Below are 22,128 nucleotides of genomic sequence, written 5' to 3'. Positions count from 1 at the left end.
TTGGTAAACCAATGATGAGGTATATATGGTAGGCCAATGATGAGGTATATATGTGGCCCCAGCTCCTGAGCCTACTTCGGTATGCTTATCAACAAAGGCTACCAAGAGAACAAAGCAAATTAGCTAATCGGAGTAAATTGGGAAGCTGTTTAAAATTGTATGCTCTATCTGAATCATGAAAGAAAAGTTTCATATCCCTTTCACATCAATAGCAGTTTCTTTCAGTCACAGATTTTAAATTAACACTGAATAATTATCACCATTTAAAGTTTTTCTAAGAACTACGTACCTTTCTGGATGACATAAATATGTAGGAGGAATGCTCATTGTACACATGGCCTTTTCTACAAATGCAAAGGCAACAAATAATAATATGTACACAGGCTAAGAGTTAAAAGTACTTTATTGCAGGATATTATTTTAAAGTGATTTTATTTGCAACAATTAATTTATAAATATTTGGTAAATAAGTAGGACTGAATATGCCAGTTACAAAGGGACATGAAACCCCAACATTTTCATTTGTTATTCAGATAGAACATGCAATTTTTAAAAAAACTTTCCAATTTACTTCTGTTATCAAATTTGCTTCAATCTCTTGTTATCCTTTGCTGAAAGAACAGCATTTCACTACTGGGAGCTAGCTAAGCATATCTAGTCAGCCAATCACAAGATACAAATGTGTGCAGGCACCAATCACTAGCTAGCTCCTAGTAGTGCATGATATGTACATATTCTTTTTAACCCTTTCAGTGCTAATGACGGCTCTGAGCCGTCGCAGAGTTTCCCACTCTGGTGCTAACAACGGCTCAGAGCCGTCGCTAGCACTCTCCCACGTTGAGGGAGATCTGGGGTCTCACACCCGCTCCTACCCTGGTGATCGGGCCTGTATAGTGACATCGCCGGGGCTTCACGTTTTGAGCGGTGAAGTCACACGCAATGACGTCACCGCGCAACTTTATTTAAAAATAATGTTAAGAATAGGAAAAGGGGGCATGCTGCTTAGAAGCCTGTATCTCATGCATCTAAGCAGCTACAGAACCCCAAGACCCACCGTTGGAAAGGTAATCGCCTAACCTTTACATCAGTGTAAGTCTTGGGGATCTGGAGGAAAAAAAAAGTTTAAACAAATAAATATTTCAGAAAATAAAAAAAATAAAAGTCTTTAAACAGCTTAGCACCCAGGTGGGAAAGTGCTTAGCACTCAAAGGGTTAAACAACAGATACCAACAGAACAAAGTACATTTGAAAACAGAAGTAAATTTAAAAGTTTCTTAAAATTATATGCTCTACCTCATTGTTTCTCAACCGCGGTCCTCAAGGGCAGGTTTTCATTACAGCTAAACCAGTGCACAGGTGAAATAATCAGCTGATGGGTGAGAGCAGGTTAGTAACCATGGTTACTGATCAGCTGATTATTTCACCTGTGTTTAGCTATAAATGAAAACTTGGGGGTACTTGAGGACCGCGGTTGAGAAACAATGCTCTACCTGAATCATGAAAGACTAATTTTGACTTTTTTTTATCCCTTTAAGAGAGGGTTATGTTAAGAGAGGGTTATATATGTTATGCTATAACAGAAATGCGTATTTTTAAATTATGTCCAACCCAGAAAAATGTTATTGCAATTTTTATTTTTTTTATTTTTTTACAAAATTAAATAAAAACATAGTCAAAATAATATTCAGAACACTAGTAGAAGATTGAATAATCAATCTACTAAGCATGAGGCTTAACATCAAAATACTTGGAGTAGTTAGTAACTAGAATGCATATTTTATTCTTGACAACAAATCAGCAACTCAGACAGAAAATAAAACTGGCATAGACCTTTGTCTCTATAAGTGGAGGATGAGTCTTTGAAAATAAAGTTATACATATTTCTCTGTGTTATTTAAACATTTCTGAAACTTATGAAAATCTTAAAAATCCAACTAGAGTAAGGTTTTGCAATTATAAGTATTTAGGACGGTACAATAATGCAAAGCACACTTACCTAGAGCTTATAAACGAGAACCACAATTCCTGATCATACATCACTTAAAATGCTAAACCACTGTCAGTTCTCTCTTTTTAAGCAAGTTCCTTGGAACGTTTTCTATTGGTTGGCTTACTTGTTGTAGTTTTAGATCTCAGGCTGAACCCTAAGCAAGTCACTGGATCTCAAAGCTCTCAGGGCACAGAGAAAATAAAGACTGTATGAATTATGTAGTTTGTACAAAATTGCAGATTGCATTTAGAAAATCCTCCGTTTTGTCTGCATGTACCCAGTGGCCAGATCCTATGATGTACTCCACATTTGCATAAGGGAACAGGCGTTCAATTTCATTGTAATTCTCAGAGCTAGAGGGACAATAATAATATTAAAATTAACAACAAATAAGTAAAATGTTGTCCACCCTATTTTCAAGACCAATGTAATATATGTATACAAGTATGTGTTTGTGTGTGTCGAGCAGTAATGCTGGTACCAAACCATCAGTCACTTAAAGGGAGATAGAGAATATAATTTGAAACCACTTTCTAATTTACTTCCATTATCCAATTTGTTTCATTCTCTTGGTATCATATGGGTGAGCCAATGACAATAGGTATAGGTATATATATATATATATATAGCCACCAATCAGCAGCAGAACCTATGTTCTTTGCTGCTACTCAGCTTACCTAGATAAACCTTTCAGCAAAGTATAACAAAAGAAGGAAGCAAATTAAATAATAGAAGTTTCGTGTACCTTTAATTGGCAAGTCAAGAGACTTATTAAAAGGAACAGTAAAAGCAGTGCTGAAAGAAAAATACCTTTTGTTTTTATACTTGTAGTAGCATGTCCATTGCAGGAATTAAACACTGGATTGCAGGCATCCTAACTCTCCCTGAAGTTCAGGGAGTCTCCGTGATTTTAATAGCGGCCCCCTGATTCCAGCAAATGGAATGCAATCTCCCTGAAACTCCAAGTACTATGATCCAATGTGGCCCAAATATGGAAAAGTGCTTCTTTAAGGAATGCCTTTAGTTGGTGGGACGTTATAAAACCCTTAAAGCATGCATCAGTAACTAAAAAGCCCTCACTGATTTTAATAAAATAAAAACACAAATACTACCTTATTTACTGCATGTAATTAAACTTCGCATTCTAAAATATTTAAGCATTCAACAAGCGTACGATCACTGGAAAATAGGTTTGTTGTATGTGGTTGTGCAATAAAGCTACTTGTTTTTAATGTGACTTTAGTGGGAATCTACTTTAATGATAAGTCTTTATCTTATTTGGGGTTTCAAGGTGTCCAATATATAACTGGGAGGGGTGGGGGAGGTGCAGAAGCGGGTGAACCCACCTCCCTGAAATTAGTTTTTGTAGGTTGGGATGTCTGCACATAGCTTCTACGGAACACTAGTATTAAAAGAAAATGATCTACCAAATTAGTGGTAAACTCTGCTCCCCTCCTATTATGCTTCAATTCAAAGCAACAGATTGATCATTTTGATTTGAACTGGTCTTTGGTTGCAGACCCTTGCATGAAGTATCAGGGAAGGGAGTGCAGAGTTAAAAAAACATTTCTATGTGGGAGGATTTAATGCCAGAAAATACATTTTTACCTGACCTTATACATACATTCAGGGCCAGATTACAAGTGGAGCACAAACATTTGCAGGCGAGCAATAAAGGGTTTATTATGGAGTCTTGCTCTCGTCTGACTTACCGATTGTATTACGAGTTGAAAGTTAAAAAAAGTTAAGTTAAAAAAATATTGTGCACACAAAAAAGTTATAAAGGCTCAAAAATATGAGATCTCAGGCAAAGGGCTTTAACATTGCGATACATACACGTCTAGATGGATATGTATGTGAGATATATATATATATATATATATATATACATACACACATACACACAGTATATATAATCGCGTTTGTAATGCATCCGTCGGTATCGCCAGTTGCGCACGCATCCTCAAAGGAATGTTGGCAGTGCGAGGCAGCCAAAATAATTAACATGGATTCAGAGAAGCTGCATCCAGGTGGATTCCGAAAATTTTCGGAATCCACCGGGATGCAGTGAAGGCAAACTGAGCATAACAAAAAAAAAACAACAACAACAACAACAAAAAAAAAACGCCCGTAATAAGTATATATAAAAAAAAAAAAAACCTAACCGTTCGCAATAAGTATTTTTTTTAAAAAAAAACCCAATAAAATTATTAACCCCTAAATTCGCCAACCACAACATCGCAAACTACCTAATACATCTATTAACCCCTATTCCGCCAACCCCCCACAACGCATTAAACCTAATTTACCTATTAACTCCTAAACCGCCAACCTCCACAATGGAAAAATCTAATTTAATGACTAAGCCCCCTAACCTAACACCCCCTAAATTAACCCCTTAATTACATTTAAAAAAAATACTATATTACAATTAAAATCATTTTTTTTTAAATTACATTGAATTAATCTAAAATTACAGAAAATAAAAAAAAGGATAACATTACAAAAAACAAACAAACACACCACTATCCAAAATCCTATGAAAATAAAAAAGCCCCCCCAAAATAAAAACACCCCCTTATCTAATAATAAACTACCAATTGCCCTTAAAAGGGCTTTTTCTAGGGCATTGCTATAAAGATATCAGCTCTTTTACATTAAAAATAAACAAAGTCCCCCCTAACAGTAAACCCCCACACCCACCAAACCCCCCAAAATAAAAAAAAACTAAACTACCCATTGCCCCTAAAGGGGCGTTTGTATGGGCATTGCCCTTAAAAGGGCATTCAGCTCTTGCAAATTTCCCAATAAACCCTAATCTAAAATAACAAAACCCCCCCAAAAAAAACAAAAAAAAACCTAACACTAAAACCTCAAATAGGTGCCGACGGTTTCAGAAGTCCGGCGGAGAAGGTCTTCTTCCAGGCGGGTCCATCATCTTCATCCACAACAAAGGCGGTCTTCCCAGATGTGTGCGGAGCGAAGGCGTCGCGTTGCAGAGGTCCGGAGCGGTCTTCCCAGATGTGGCGATCCTTCGCGGCGCTAATCCTATTGGCGGTTTTAAAAAATTCAGCTAATAGGAATGCAAGGTACCCCAAATTGATTGCAGGACCTTGCATTCAATAGACATCAGATGACCACCGCTGAGGATCGCCACATCTGGGAAGACCCCTCCAGACCTCTGCTCTGCGCCGTCTTCGCTGTGGATGAAGATGATGGACCCGCCTGGAGGGAAGACCTTCTCAGCCGGACTTCTAAAACCATGAGTACCTATTTGGGGCTTTAGCGTTAGGTTTTTTTAAAAAAAAAATTTTTTTTAGATTAGGGTTCATTGGGCAATTTCAAAAAGAGCTGAATGCCCTTTTAAGGGCAGTGAAAAAGAGCTGAATGACCTTTTAAGGGAAATGCCCATACAAATGCTCCTTTAGGGGCAATGGGTAGTTTAGGTTTATTAGTGTTAGTTTTTTTTTATTTGGGGGGTTTGGTGGGGGGGGGGGGGTTACTGTTAGGGGGGACTTTATTTTTAATGTAAAAGAGCTGATTTATTTAGGGCAATGCCCTACAAAAAGCCATTTTAAGGGCTATTGGTAGTTTAGTATTAGATTAGGGGGTGTTTTTATTTTGGGGGGGATTATTTATTTTTATAGGGGTATTGGTTTAGGTTGCACCGGCCGGTTGCAGTATTGTGACAAAAGCGTTTGGAAATGTTCAAAGAGTTAATTCCGGCAATCTAGAAACAGTGTACTCCCAGCTTAAGCATTAGCAATTACCGTGATTTCATTACCTCATATCATTGAGGTCACAGATTGCAAGTGTGTTTTATCTTGTTTTTCATTATGCTCAAATTAAACGGAGTGTGCGGTGTGTGTGCGTGCATGTTATATGAGAATGTGTGTGTGTATTGTTTGAGTGTGTGTGTGTGTGTGTGTGTGGTGTGTGTGATCTGTGTATATTGTATGAGAGTGTGTGTGGTGTGTGTGTATTGTATGAGAGCGTGTGTGGTGTGTGTGTATTGTATGAGAGCGTGTGTGGTGTGTGTGTATTGTATGAGAGCGTGTGTGGTGTGTGTGTATTGTATGAGAGCGTGTGTGGTGTGTGTGTATTGTATGAGAGCGTGTGTGGTGTGTGTGTGTATTGTATGAGAGCGTGTGTGGTGTGTGTGTGTATTGTATGAGAGCGTGTGTGGTGTGTGTGTGTATTGTATGAGAGCGTGTGTGGTGTGTGTGTATTGTATGAGAGCGTGTGTGGTGTGTGTGTATTGTATGAGAGCGTGTGTGGTGTGTGTGTATTGTATGAGAGCGTGTGTGTATTGTATGAGAGCGTGTGTGTATTGTATGAGAGCGTGTGTGTATTGTATGAGAGCGTGTGTGTATTGTATGAGAGTGTTTGACTACAAAAACATAATTTATGCTTACCTAATAAATTTATTTCCGGATATGGTGAGTCCACAGAATCACAATTACTAGTGGGAATATCACTCCTGGCCAGCAGGAGGAGGCAAAGAGCACTACAGCAAAGCTGCTATATATGTCACTTCCCTTACCCATAATCTCCAGTCATTCGGCCGAAGGAAAAATGGAAAAAGAAGATAACACAAAAGTGTAGAGGTGCCTGAGGTTTTAGATAAAATAACTGTCTTAAATAGAGGGTGGGCCGTGGACTCACCATATCCTGACAAAAAACTTGCACATCTGGCGCATCCGCCAAACGCTTATGCAATAAAATAACGCAGAAATCTGACCTTTCAGAGTACTAGCTGACAAACCCTTCTCCAGACCCTCCTGGAGAAAAAGACAAAATCCTAGGAATCCTGACTCTACTCCAAGAGTAGCCTCTGGATTCCCACCAACACAGATATTTACGCCATATATTATAGTAAATTTTTCTTGTCACAGGCTTACGAGCCTGAATCATGGTCTCAATGACCGACTCTGAAAACCCACGCTTACATAAAATCAAGCGTTCAATCTCGAAGCAGTCAGCTTCAGAGAAACGAGATTTGGATGAAGAAAAGGACCCTGAAGTAGAAACTCCTTCCTCAGAGGGAGTCTCCACGGAGGTAGAGACGACATTTCCACTAGATCTGCATACCAGATTCTGCGAGGCCACGCCGGCGCTATGCCCTCTCCTGCTTGATCCGAGCAATGACTCTTGGCAGGTAAGCGAACGGAGGAAATATGTAAGCTAGACTGAAATTCCAAGGGACCGCCAGAGCATCTATCAAGAAAGCCTGTGGCTCCCTTGACCTCGAGCCATGCCTCAGAAGCTTGGAATTCTGCCGAGAAGCCATGAGATCCAGTTCTGGCTGCCCCCAATTGAGGATTAAACTGGAAAATACTTCCGGATGGAGTTCCCACTCCCCCGAATGAAAGGTCTGTCAGCTCAGAAAATCCGCCTCCCAAATGTCCACTCCTCGGATGTGGATTGCAGAAAAACAAGTGAGACTCCGCCCACCGGATTATCCTGGCCACCTCTGACATGGCCAAGGAACTCTGAGTCCCCCCCCTGGTGGTTGATGTACACCACCGATGTTATGTTGTCTGACTGGAACCTGATAAACCGGGCAAAAGCTGAGGCCAGCCCAGTAGAGCATTGAAAATCGCTCTCAGTTCTTTAATGTTTATAGGGAGAACGGACTCCTCCCGAGTCCAAAGACCCTGAATCTTCAATGACTCCCAAATTGCTCCCCAACCTAGAAGGCTGGCATCCGTGGTCACGATCATCCAGAAAGGTCTGCGAAAGCAAGTTGCCTGGGAGAGGTGTTCCTGAGACAACCACCACAGAAAAGAGTCCCTTGTCGCCTGATCCAGAACTATTTGCGGAGACAGATCCGCATAGTCCCCGTTCCATTGCCTTAACAAGCATAACTGCAGAGGTCTGAGATGGAACCGAGCAAACGGAATGATGTCCATGGAAGTTACCATCAGACCAATTACCTCCATACATAGAGCCACTGACGGCAGAGGAGAGGACTGAAGAACAAGACAAGAGCCAAAGATCTTTGTTTTTCTGACCTCTGTCAGAAATATCTTCATTAGTAGGGAGTCTATTATGGTCCCTAAAACACTACTCTTGTTGCTGGAATCAGAGAACTCTTTCCCAGATTTACCTTCCAACCATGGGAGCGAATAAAAACAACAAGATCTCCGTATGAGAGTTTGCTTGTTGAAAAGATGGCGCCTGAACCAGAATGTCATCCAGATAAGGCACTACTGCAATGCCCCGAGACCGGATCACTGCCGAAAGAGTCCCCAGGACCTTTGAGAAAATTCTGGGAGCTGTGGCAAGGCCGAATGGAAGAGCCACAAACTCTAAGCAAACCTTAATACCTTCTGATGATCCCGGTGAATGGGAACATGAAGGTACGCATCCTTTAAGTCTAGGGTTGTCATAAACTGACCCTCTTGAACCAAAGGAAAAATGGAATGTATAGTCTCCATCTTGAAGGACGGTACTCTGAGGAACTTGTTTAAACACTTTAGGTCTAAAATAGGTCTGAAAGTCCCCTCTTTCTTGGGAACCACAAACAGATTTGACTAAAATCCCAGACCCTGTTCCTGTGGAGGAACTGGAACTATAACTCCCAGGGCAAAAAGATCCTTGATACAATTTAAGAACACCTCTCTCTATCTGGTCTACAGATAATCTTGAAAGAAGAAACCTGCCTCTGGGAGGAAACGTCTTGAATTCTATCTTGTACCCCTGAGATACAATTTCCACGGCCCACAGGTCTGGGGCATCTCGTATCCAAGTTTGCAAATTGAGAAAGCCAGCCCTTTACTAGATCCGTTCCTGGATCAGGGGCCGACCCTTCATGCTGACTTGGAGTCAGCTGCAGGTTTTTTAGACTGTTTCCCCTTGTTCCAAGACTGACCAGACTTCCAGAAAGACTTGGATAGTTCCTGTTTGGAAGAGGAAGCGGAGGGTTTATTTCTAAAGTTACGAAAGGAACGAAAATGACTCTGAAGCCCTTTCTGCTTATTCTTCTTATCCTGAGGAAGAAAGATCCCTTTCCTCCTGTGATATCTGAAATAATTTCAGCCAAACCAGGCCCAAACAAGGTCTTACCCTTGTAGGGAATAGCTAATAACTTAGACTGAGAAGAAACATCCACAGACCAGGATTTTAACCAAAGGGCTCTGCGAGCTAGAACTGCAAAATTGGCTAATTTAAGAGCCTTAATCCTGCCCTGGATCTCCTCAAGAGGAGTATCTGTCTGAATAGAATCAGACAAGGCATCAAACCAGTAAGCTGCAGCGCTGGTAACAGTAGCAATACACACCGCAGGCTGCCATTGAAGACCTTGGTGAACATACATTTTCTTTAATAATGCCTCCAATTTCTTATCCATTGCATCCTTAAAAGAACAACTATCCTCAATGGGAATAGTGGTCCTCTTAGCCAAAGTGGAAATAGCTCCTTCCACCTTAGGCACTGTTTGCCACGACTCTTTAATAGAGTCAGCTATAGGAAACATTTTCTTAAAAATAGGAATACCAGGTCTCTCCCACTCCCGTGCAATAATCTCAGAAGCACGGTCTGGAACAGGAAATACCTCCACCGCAGAGGGAACATCAAAATACTTGTTCAGCTTACTAGACTTCTTAGGGTTAACAACGATAGTAGTATCGGAGTCATCCAAGGTAGCCAAAACCTCCTTAAAGGGACAGTCTACCATAGAATTGTTATTGTTTTAAAAGATAGATAATCCCTTTATTACCCATTCCCCAGTTTTGCATAACCAACACAGTTATATTAATATACTTTTTACCTCTGTGATTACCTTGTATCTAGGAACCTTCTTCCAGCCCCCTGATCACATGACTGTGACTGTTTATTATCTATTGTCTTACATTTAGCATTGTATTGTGCTAAATCTTAAATAACTTTCTGTGCCTGAACACAGTGTTATCTATATGGCCCACGTGTACTTTCTGTCTCTTTGTGTTGAAAAGAGATTTAAAAAGCATGTGATAAGAGGCAGCCCTCAAAGGCTTAGAAATTAGCATATGAGCCTACCTATGTTTAGTTTAAACTAAGAATACCAAGAGAAAAAACAAAATTTATGCTTACCTGATACATTCCTTTCTCCTGTAGTGTAGTCAGTCCACGGGTCATCCATTACTTATGGGATTATATCTCCTCCCTAACAGGAAGTGCAAGAGGATCACCCAAGCAGAGCTGCTATATAGCTCCTCCCCTCTACGTCATACCCAGTCATTCGACCGAAACCAAACGAGAAAGGAGAAACTATAGGGTGCAGTGGTGACTGGAGTTTAATTTAAAATTTAGACCTGCCGTAAAACAGGGCGGGCCGTGGACTGACTACACTACAGGAGAAAGGAATTTATCAGGTAAGCATAAATTTTGTTTTCTCCTGTTAAGTGTAGTCAGTCCACGGGTCATCCATTACTTATGGGATACCAATACCAAAGCTAAAAGTACACGGATGACGGGAGGGACAGGCAGGATCTTTACACGGAAGGAACCACTGCCTGAAGAACCTTTCTCCCAAAAACAGCCTCCGAAGAAGCAAAAGTGTCAAATTTGTAAAATTTGGAAAAAGTGTGAAGCGAAGACCAAGTTGCAGCCTTGCAAATCTGTTCAACAGAGGCCTCATTCTTAAAGGCCCAAGTGGAAGCCACAGCTCTAGTAGAATGAGCTGTAATTCTTTCAGGAGGCTGCTGTCCAGCAGTCTCATAGGCTAAACGTATTATGCTACGAAGCCAGAAAGAGAGAGAGGTAGCAGAAGCTTTTTGACCTCTCCTCTGTCCAGAATAAACGACAAACAGGGAAGAAGTTTGGCGAAAATCTTTAGTTGCCTGTAAATAAAATTTCAGGGCACGGACGACGTCCAGATTGTGCAGAAGTCGTTCCTTCTTTGAAGAAGGGTTAGGGCACAATGATGGAACAACAATCTCTTGATTGATATTCCTGTTAGTGACTACCTTAGGTAAGAACCCAGGTTTAGTACGCAGAACTACCTTGTCTGAATGAAAAATCAGATAAGGAGAATCACAATGTAAGGCCGATAACTCAGAGACTCTTCGAGCCGAGGAAATAGCCATTAAAAACAGAACTTTCCAAGATAACAGCTTGATATCAATGGAATGAAGGGGTTCAAACGGAACACCCTGTAAAACGTTAAGAACTAAGTTTAAGCTCCACGGTGGAGCAACAGTCTTAAACACAGGCTTAATCCTGGCCAAAGCCTGACAAAAAGCCTGAACGTCTGGAAATTCTGACAGACGTTTGTGTAAAAGGATGGACAGAGCTGAGATCTGTCCCTTTAAAGAACTAGCAGATAAACCCTTTTCTAAACCTTCTTGTATTAAAGACAATATCCTAGGAATCCTAACCTTACTCCATGAGTAACTCCTGGATTCGCACCAATGTAAGTATTTACGCCATATTTTATGGTAAATTTTCCTGGTAACAGGTTTTCTAGCCTGTATTAAGGTATCAATTACTGACTCCGAAAATCCACGCTTTGATAAAATCAAGCGTTCAATCTCCAAGCAGTCAGCCTCAGAGAAATTAGATTTTGATGTTTGAAAGGACCCTGAATCAGAAGGTCCTGTCTCAGAGTCAGAGACCAAGGTGGACAGGATGACATGTCCACTAGATCTGCATACCAGGTCCTGCGTGGCCACGCAGGCGCTATTAGAATCACCGATGCTCTCTCCTGTTTGATCCTGGCAATCAATCGAGGAAGCATCGGGAAGGGTGGAAACACATAAGCCATGTTGAAGACCCAAGGTGCTGTCAGAGCATCTATCAGTACCGCTCCCGGGTCCCTGGACCTGGATCCGTAACAAGGAAGCTTGGCGTTCTGGCGAGACGCCATGAGATCCAGATCTGGTTTGCCTCAACGTCGAAGTATTTGGGCAAAGACCTCCAGATGAAGTTCCCACTCCCCCGGATGAAAAGTCTGGCGACTTAGGAAATCCTCCTCCCAGTTCTCCACGCCTGGGATGTGGATCGCTGATAGGTGGCAAGAGTGAGACTCTGCCCAGTGAATTATCTTTGAGACTTCCATTATCGCTAGGGAACTCCTTGTCCCTCCCTGATGGTTGATGTTAGCCACAGTCGTGATGTTGTCCGACTGAAACCTGATGAACCTCAGAGTTGCTAACTGAGGCCAAGCCAGAAGGGCATTGAAAACTGCTCTTAATTCCAGAATGTTTATTGGAAGGAGTCTCTCCTCCTGAGTCCATGATCCCTGAGTCTTCAGGGAATTCCAGACAGCGCCCCAACCTAGCAGGCTGGCGTCTGTTGTTACAATCGTCCAATCTGGTCTGCTGAAGGGCATCCCCCTGGACAGATGTGGCCGAGAGAGCCACCATAGAAGAGAATTTCTGGTCTCTTGATCCAGATTCAGCATAGGGGACAAATCTGAGTAATCCCCATTCCACTGACTTAGCATGCACAATTGCAGTGGTCTGAGATGCAGGCGTGCAAAGGGAACTATGTCAATTGCCGCTACCATTAAGCCGATTACCTCCATGCATTGAGCCACTGACGGGTGTGGAATGGAATGAAGGACACGGCAAGCATTTAGGAGTTTTGTTAACCTGTCCTCTGTCAGGTAAATTTTCATTTCTACAGAATCTATAAGAGTCCCTAAGAAGGGAACTCTTGTGAGTGGTAACAGAGAACTCTTTTCTTCGTTCACCTTCCACCCATGTGACCTTAGAAATGCCAGAACTAACTCTGTATGAGACTTGGCAGCTTGGAAACTTGACGCTTGTATCAGAATGTCATCTAGGTACGGAGCTACCGATATTCCTCGCGGTCTTAGTACCGCCAGAAGAGAACCCAGAACCTTTGTAAAGATTCTTGGAGCAGTAGCTAACCCGAAGGGAAGAGCTACAAACTGGTAATGCCTGTTTAGGAAGGCAAACCTTAGGTACCGGTAATGATCCTTGTGAATCGGTATGTGAAGGTAGGCATCCTTTAAATCCACTGTGGTCATGTACTGACCCTTTTGGATCATAGGTAAGATTGTCCGAATAGTTTCCATTTTGAATGATGGAACTCTTAGGAATTTGTTTAGGATCTTTAAGTCCAAGATTGGTCTGAAGGTTCCCTCTTTTTTGGGAACCACAAACAGATGAGTAAAACCCTTGTCCGTGTTCCGACCGCGGAACCGGGTGGATCACTCCCATTAGTAAAAGGTCTTGTACACAGCGTAGAAACGCCTCTTTCTTTATCTGGTTTGCTGACAACCTTGAAAGATGAAATCTCCCTTTTGGAGGAGAAGCTTTGAAGTCCAGAAGATATCCCTGGGATATGATTTCTAACGCCCAGGGATCCTGGACATCTCTTGCCCAAGCCTGGGCGAAGAGAGAAAGTCTGCCCCCCACTAGATCCGTTTCCGGATCGGGGGCCCTCACTTCATGCTGTCTTAGGGGCAGCAGCAGGTTTTCTGGCCTGCTTGCCCTTGTTCCAGGTCTGGTTAGGTTTCCAGCCCTGTCTGTAACGAGCAACAGATCCTTCCTGTTTTGTGGTGGAGGAAGTTGATGCTGCTCCTGCCTTGAAGTTACGAAAGGCACGAAAATTAGACTGTCTAGCCCTTGGTTTGGCTCTGTCTTGAGGCAGGGCATGGCCCTTACCTCCAGTAATGTCAGCGATAATTTCTTTCAAACCGGGCCCGAATAATGTCTGCCCTTTGAAAGGTATGTTAAGCAATTTAGATTTAGAAGTCACATCAGCTGACCAGGATTTAAGCCACAGCGCTCTGCGCGCTTGAATGGCGAATCCGGAGTTCTTAGCCGTAAGTTTAGTTAAGTGTACTACGGCATCAGAAATAAATGAATTAGCTAGCTTAAGGACTCTAAGCTTGTCTATAATCTCATCCAACGGAGCTGAGCTAATGGTCTCTTCCAGAGACTCAAACCAGAATGCCGCCGCCGCAGCCGTGACAGGCGCAATGCATGCAAGGGGTTGCAATATAAAACCTTGTTGAACAAACATTTTCTTAAGGTAACCCTCTAACTTTTTATCCATTGGATCTGAAAAAGCACAGCTATCCTCCACCGGGATAGTGGTGCGCTTAGCCAGAGTAGAAACTGCTCCCTCCACCTTAGGGACCGTCTGCCATAAGTCCCGTGTGGTGGCGTCTATTGGAAACATTTTCCTAAATATAGGAGGGGGTGAAAAAGGCACACCGGGTCTATCCCACTCCTTGTTAACAATTTCTGTAAGCCTTTTAGGTATAGGAAAAACGTCAGTACACGTCGGTACCGCAAAATATTTATCCAGCCTACATATTTTCTCTGGAATTGCAACCGTGTTACAATCATTCAGAGCCGCTAATACCTCCCCTAGTAACACACGGAGGTTCTCAAGCTTAAATTTAAAATTTGAAATGTCTGAATCCAGTTTATTTGGATCAGATCCGTCACCCACAGAATGAAGCTCTCCGTCTTCATGTTCTGCAAATTGTGACGCAGTATCAGACATGGCTCTATTATTATCAGCGCACTCTGTTCTTACCCCAGAGTGGTCGCGTTTACCCCTAAGTTCTGGAAATTTAGATAAAACTTCAGTCATAACATTAGCCATGTCTTGCAAAGTGATTTGTAAGGGCCGCCCTGATGTACTTGGCGCCACAATATCACGCACCTCCTGAGCGGGAGATGCAGGTACTGACACGTGAGGAGAGTTAGTCGGCATAACTTCCCCCTCGTTGTCTGGTGAAATTTTCTTTACATGTACAGATTTGCTTTTATTTAAAGTATCATCAATGCAATTAGTACACAAATTTCTATTGGGCTCCACATTGGCCTTTAAACATAGTGAACAACGAGATTCCTCTGTGTCAGACATGTTTAAACAAACTAGCAATTAGACTAGCAAGCTTGGAAAATACTTTTCAAATAAATTTACAGGCAATATAAAAAACGTTACTGTGCCTTTAAGAAGCACACAAAACTGTCACAGTTGAAATAACAATGAACCAAATTAGTTATAGCAACCAAATTTTCACAGTAAATGCATTAAGTTAGCAAAGGATTGCACCCACAAGCAAATGGATGATTAACCCCTTAGTACCCAAAAACGGATAACAATTTAAAATATAAGCGTTTTTATCACAGTCAAAGCACAGTCTCACAGGTCTGCTGTGAGTGATTACCTCCCTCAAAACTAGATTTGGAGACCCCTGGGCTCTGTAGAGACGTCCTGGATCATGGAGGAAGAAATAGGAAGACTGTGACTGAATTTTTACTGCGCAATAAAACGCCAAAATAGGCCCCTCCCACTCATAATACAACAGTGGGGAAGCTCAGTAAACTGATTTTATTCATAAACAAACGACAGCCATGTGGAAAAATAATGCCCATAAAGTTTTATCACCAAGTACCTCAGAGAAAAATGATTAACATGCCAGTAAACGTTTTAAACATAAAATTATGAAATGTTATTAAAAAGCCTGCTGCTAGTCGCTTTCACTGCAGTATAGGCTATCAGTTATATGTATACAGTATCTTCTTAGTGAAGTGCCATTCCCTAGAAATACCTCAGTGTAAACATACATAAATATCAGCCTGATACCAGTCACTACTACTGCATTTAAGGCTGTACTTACATTACATCGGTATCAGCAGTATTTTCTCAGTCAATTCCATTCCTTAGAAAATAATATACTGCAACATACCTCCTTGCAGGTGAGCCTGCCCGCTATCCCCTGTTTTGAAGTTACCTCACTCCTCAGAATGGCCGAGAACAGCAAATGGATCTTAGTTACGACCGCTAAGATCATATACAAACTCAGGTAGATTCTTCTTCTAATGCAGCCTGAGAAAAAACAACACACTCCGGTGCTGTTTAAAATAACAAACTTTTGATTGAAGTATTAAAAACTAAGTTTAACAACCACAGTCCTCTCACACGTCCTATCTATTAGTTAGGTGCAAGAGAATGACTGGGTATGACGTAGAGGGGAGGAGCTATATAGCAGCTCTGCTTGAGTGATCCTCTTGCACTTCCTGTTAGGGAGGAGATATAATCCCATAAGTAATGGATGACCCGTGGACTGACTACACTTAACAGGAGAAAAGCAAATTTGATGATAAAAGTAAATTGGAAAGTTGATTAAAATTAAAAGTCCTATCTGAATAATGAAAGTTTAATTTATACTTGACTGTCCCTTTAACAAGTGGAGATGTTCCAGCTTAAATCTGAAGGAGACAACTTCAGCATCGGCAGAAGGAATTATACTGCCCGAATCTGAGATTTCACCCTCAGATGCACCCGAAGAATCTTCATCCTCAGATTTCTGAGAGGAAATACTATGATTAGCCACTTCTGGATCAGAAACCGAAGTTACTGTTTCTTTAAATTTCCTTTTGCGTTTTCCCTGCAGCATGGGAAAAGCAGACAGCGCCTCAGATACCACAGAGGATACCTAGGCAACATTATCTTGCAAAGTAACCCCAGATGGAGCATGAGAGGAAACGCAGGGCACTGCATGTGCAGATGAATAGGATTGGGACGCTTGAGGAGACAGCTGCGGCACATCTGAAACAGGAGGCTCCTGAACAGCATCCGCCTTAGCTAATGATGGCTCAGGGTCAAAAAGTCTATTTCTATAAGCTAAAGTTCTTTCGATACATGAAGAACAAAAAGGTACTGGGGGTTCTACCTGGGCATCAAAACATAAGCTACAGGTAACATCCTGCACAGCCTCTTGATCCATAATACAAAAAAAGGATATAATACAGAGCAAAAACATTTTCATAAATAAATGTTCCTTTTAAATGTATCAAATCAAGAAAACATATCCCAGGCAGCACTCTACAGCTCAGCAGAATTACTGAGGTGCCCTACCTGTCCTGCAACCCACAGCAAACTGAGGAAAAAAATTATCCCGTTTACAATCCGGATTCCAGAGAAGCAAAAACAGAATTTATGTTTACCTGATAAATTACTTTCTCCAACGGTGTGTCCGGTCCACGGCGTCATCCTTACTTGTGGGATATTCTCTTCCCCAACAGGAAATGGCAAAGAGCCCAGCAAAGCTGGTCACATGATCCCTCCTAGGCTCCGCCTTCCCCAGTCATTCGACCGACGTAAAGGAGGAATATTTGCATAGGAGAAATCATATGATACCGTGGTGACTGTAGTTAAAGAAAATAAATCATCAGACCTGATTAAAAAACCAGGGCGGGCCGTGGACCGGACACACCGTTGGAGAAAGTAATTTATCAGGTAAACATAAATTCTGTTTTCTCCAACATAGGTGTGTCCGGTCCACGGCGTCATCCTTACTTGTGGGAACCAATACCAAAGCTTTAGGACACGGATGATGGGAGGGAGCAAATCAGGTCACCTAGATGGAAGGCACCACGGTTTGCAAAACCTTTCTCCCAAAAATAGCCTCAGAAGAAGCAAAAGTATCAAATTTGTAAAATTTGGTAAAAGTGTGCAGTGAAGACCAAGTCGCTGCCATACATATCTGATCAACAGAAGCCTCGTTCTTAAAGGCCCATGTGGAAGCCACGGCCCTAGTGGAATGAGCTGTGATTCTTTCAGGAGGCTGCCGTCCGGCAGTCTCATAAGCCAATCTGATGATGCTTTTAAGCCAAAAAGATAGAGAGGTAGAAGTTGCTTTTTGACCTCTCCTTTTACCAGAATAAACAACAAACAAGGAAGATGTTTGTCTGAAATCCTTTGTAGCATCTAAATAGAATTTTAGAGCACGGACAACGTCCAAATTGTGTAACAAACGTTCCTTCTATGAAACTGGATTCGGACACAAAGAAGGTACAACTATCTCCTGGTTAATATTTTTGTTGGAAACAACCTTCGGAAGAAAACCAGGCTCAGTACGTAAAAACCACCTTATCTGCATGGACCAGATAGGGCGGAGAACACTGCAGAGCAGATAACTCAGAAACTCTTCTAGCGGAAGAAATTGCAACCTAAAACAAAACTTTCCAAGATAATAACTTAATATCTACGGAATGTAAGGGTTCAAACGGAACCCCTTGAAGAACTGAAAGAACTAGATTAAGACTCCAGGGAAGAGTCAAAGGTCTGTAAACAGGCTTGATTCTAACCAGAGCCTGAACAAACGCTTAAACGTCTGGCACAGCTGCCAGCCTTTTGTGAAGTAAAACAGATAAAGCAGAGATCTGTCCCTTCAGAGAACTCGCAGAAAATCCTTTCTCCAAACCTTCTTGTAGAAAGGAAAGAATCTTAGGAACTTTTATCTTGTTCCATGGGAATCCTTTAGATTCACACCAACAGATATATTTTTTCCATATATTATGGTAAATTTTTCTAGTTACAGGCTTTCTAGCCTGAATAAGAGTATATATTACAGAATCTGAAAACCCACGCTTTGATAAAATCAAGCGTTCAAACTCCAAGCAGTTAGTTGGAGGAAAACCAGATTCGGATGTTCGAATGGACCCTGAATAAGAAGGTCCTGTCTCAAAGGTAGCTTCCATGGTATAGCCGATGACACATTCACCAGGTCTGCATACCAAGTCCTGCGTGGCCACACAGGAACTATCAAGGTCACCGAAGTCCTCTCCAGACTGATCCTGGCTACCAGCCTGGGAATGAGAGGAAACGGTGGGAATACATAAGCTAGGTTGAAGTTCAAAGGTGCTACTATTGTATCCAATAGAGTCGCCTTGGGATCCCTGGATTTGGACCCGTAACAAGGGACCATGAAGTTCTGACGAGAGGCCATCAGAACCATGTCTGGAATGCCCCATAATTGAGTTATTTGGGCAAAGATTTCCAGATGGAGTTCCCACTCCCCCGGATGCTCCTCCATCGCCAGGGAACTCCTTGTTACCCCCTGATGGTTGATATATGTAACAGTCGTCATGATGTCTGATTGAAACCTTATGAATTTGGCCTTTGCTAGTCGAGGCCAAGCCTTGAGAGCATCGAATATCGCTCTCAGTTCCATTATGTTTATCGGGAGAAGAGAGTCTTCCCGAAACCATAGACCCTGAGTTTTCAGGGGTTCCCAGACCGCGCCCCAGCCCACCAGACTGGCGTCGGTCGTGACAATGACCTATTCTGGTCTGCGGAAGCTCATTCCCTGTGACAGGTTGTCCAGGGTCAGCCACCAACGGAGTGAATCTCTGGTTATTTGATCTACTTGTATCGTCGGAGACAAGTCTGTATAATCCCCATTCCACTGTCTGAGCATGCCCAGGTGCAATGGTCTTAGATGAATTCGTGCAAAAGGAACTATGTCCATTGCCGCAACCATCAAACCTATTACTTCCATGGACTGCGCTATGGAAGGAAGAAGAACAGAATGAAGTACCTGACAAGAGCTTAGAAGTTTTGATTTTCTGGCCTCTGTCAGAAAAACCTTCATTTCTAAGGAAACTATTATTGTTCCCAAGAAGGGAACTCTTGTTGACGGGGACAGAGAACTTTTTTCTATGTTCACTTTCCACCTGTGAGATCTGAGAAAGGCTAGGACAATGTCCGTATGAGCCCTTGCTTTTGACAGAGGCGGCACTTGAATCAGGATGTCGTCCAAGTAAGGTACTACTGCAATGCCCCTTGGTCTTAGCACCGCTAGAAGGGACCCTAGTACCCTTGTGAAAATCCTTGGGGCAGTGGCTAATCCGAATGGAAGTGCCACAGGTAATGCTTGTCCAGAAAGGCGAACCTTAGGAACCGAAAATGTTCCTTGTGGATAGGAATACGTAGGTACGCATCCTTTAAGTCCACCGTGGTCATGAATTGACCTTCCTGGATGGTAGGAAGGATCGTTCGAATGGTTTCCATTTTGAATGATGAAACCCTTAGAAACTTGTTTAGAATCTTGCGATCTAAAATAGGTCTGAATGTTCCCTCTTTTTTGGGAATAATGAACAGGTTGGAGTAAAAAACCCATCCCTTGTTCTCCTAATGGAACAGGATGAATCACTCCCATGCTTAACAGGTCTTCTACACAGTGTAAGAATGCCTGTTTGAAGATAATTGAGACCCGTGGAACCTTCCCCTTGGGGGTAGTTCCCTGAATTCCAGGAGATAACCTTGAGAAACTATTTCTAGCGCCCAAGGATCCTGAACATCTCTTGCCCCAGCCTGAGCAAAGAGAGAAAGTCTGCCCCCCACCAGATCCTTCCCAGATCGGGGGCCAACACTTCATGCTGTTTTGGTAGCAGTGGCAGGTGACTTGGCCTGCTCACCCTTGTTCCAGCCTTGCATCGGCCTCCAGGCTGGCTTGGTTTGAGAAGTATTACCCTCTTGCTTAGAGGGTGTAGAATTTGAGGCTGGTCCGTTTCTGCGAAAGGGACGAAAATTTGGCTTCTTTTTAGCCTTAAAAGACCTATCCAGAGGAAGGGCGTGGCCCTTTCCCCCAGTGATGTCTGAAATAATCTCTTTCAAGTCAGGGCCAAACAGTGTTTTACCCTTGAAAGGGATGTTAAGCAAAAGCACTCTGCGCGCCACGATAGCAAACCCTGAATTATTCGCCGCTAATCTAGCTAATTGCAAAGCGGCATCTAAAATAAAAAAGAGTTAGCCAATTTAAGAGCTTGAACTCTGTCCAAAACCTCCTCGTACAAGGATTCTTTATTGAGCGACGTTTCTAGTTCTTTGAACCAGAAACACGCAGCTGTAGTGACAGGAACAATGCATGAAATTGGTTGTAGAAGGTAACCTTGCTGAACAAACATCATTTTAAGCAAACCCTCTAACCTTTAATCCATAGGATCTTGAAAGCACAACTATCTTCTATAGGAATAGAAGTGCGTTTGTTTAGAGTAGAAACCGCCCCCTCGACCTTGGGGACTGTATGCTATAAGTCCTTTCTGGGGTCGACTATAGGAACTAATTTCTTAAATATAGGGGGAGGACAAAAGGTATGCCGGGCCTTTCCCACTCCTTATTTACTATGTCCGCCACCCGCTTGGGTATAGGAAAAACATCGGGGGGCACCGGAACCTCTAGGAACTTGTCCATCTTACCTAATTTCTCTGGAATGACCAAATTGTCACAATCATCCAGAGTAGATAATACCTCCTTAAGTAGTGCGTGGAGATGTTGAAATTTAAATTTAAAATTTACAATATCAGGTTCTGCTTGTTGAGAAATTTTCCCTGAATCTGAAATTTCTCCCTTAGACAAAACCTCCCTCCTGGCCCCTTCAGATAGGTGTGAGGGTATGTCAGAACAGATATCATCAGCGTCCTCTTGCTCTTCAGTGTTTAAAACAGAGCAATCACGCTTTCTCTGATAAGTAGGCATGTTGGAAAAAATGCATGCAATAGAATTATCCATTACAGCCATTAATTGTTGTATGGTAATAAGTATTGGCGCACTAGATGTACTAGGGGCCTCTTGTGTGGGCAAAACTGGTGTAGACACAGAAGGGGATGATGCAGTACCATGCTTACTCCCCTCATTAGAGGAATCATCTTGGGCAATATCATATCTATGGCATTATTATCCCTACTTTTTATATATCACATATATTTAAATGGGGAGACACATTGGCTTTCATACATATAGAACATCGTTATCTGATGGTTCAGACATGTTAAACAGGCTTAAACTTGTCAACAAAGCACAAAAAACGTTTTACAATAAAACCGTTACTGTCCCTTTAAATTTCAAACTGAACACACTTTATTACTGAATATGTGAAAAAGTATGAAGGAAATGTTCAAATTTCACCAAAATTTCACCACAGTAACTTAAAGCCATAAAAGTATTGGTTGTAGAAGGTAACCTTGCTGAACAAACATTTTAAGCAAACCCTCTAACCTTTAATCCATAGGATCTTGAAAGCACAACTATCTTCTATAGGAATAGAAGTGCGTTTGTTTAGAGTAGAAACCGCCCCCTCGACCTTGGGGACTGTATGCTATAAGTCCTTTCTGGGGTCGACTATAGGAACTAATTTCTTAAATATAGGGGGAGGACAAAAGGTATGCCGGGCCTTTCCCACTCCTTATTTACTATGTCCGCCACCCGCTTGGGTATAGGAAAAACATCGGGGGGCACCGGAACCTCTAGGAACTTGTCCATCTTACCTAATTTCTCTGGAATGACCAAATTGTCACAATCATCCAGAGTAGATAATACCTCCTTAAGTAGTGCGTGGAGATGTTGAAATTTAAATTTAAAATTTACAATATCAGGTTCTG

General features: G+C 42.1%; 1 protein-coding gene across 1 annotated transcript in view; it reads right to left on the bottom strand.

Annotated features, from left to right (window-relative positions):
* Positions 1–385: 385 nt before the first annotated feature.
* Positions 386–22,128, bottom strand: part of ABHD11 (abhydrolase domain containing 11) — a 137,419-nt gene continuing 115,676 nt past the window's right edge. The window contains exon 7 of the mRNA XM_053706342.1: positions 386–2,343. Coding sequence (XP_053562317.1) covers positions 2,205–2,343 — 139 coding nt within the window. The 3' untranslated portion in view covers positions 386–2,204. The remainder of the gene's footprint in view (positions 2,344–22,128) is intronic.

The sequence above is a fragment of the Bombina bombina genome, chromosome 3 (assembly GCF_027579735.1).
Source record: "Bombina bombina isolate aBomBom1 chromosome 3, aBomBom1.pri, whole genome shotgun sequence".
In the NCBI taxonomy this organism is placed as follows: domain Eukaryota; kingdom Metazoa; phylum Chordata; class Amphibia; order Anura; family Bombinatoridae; genus Bombina; species Bombina bombina.
This window is presented reverse-complemented; position numbering and strand designations above follow the sequence as displayed.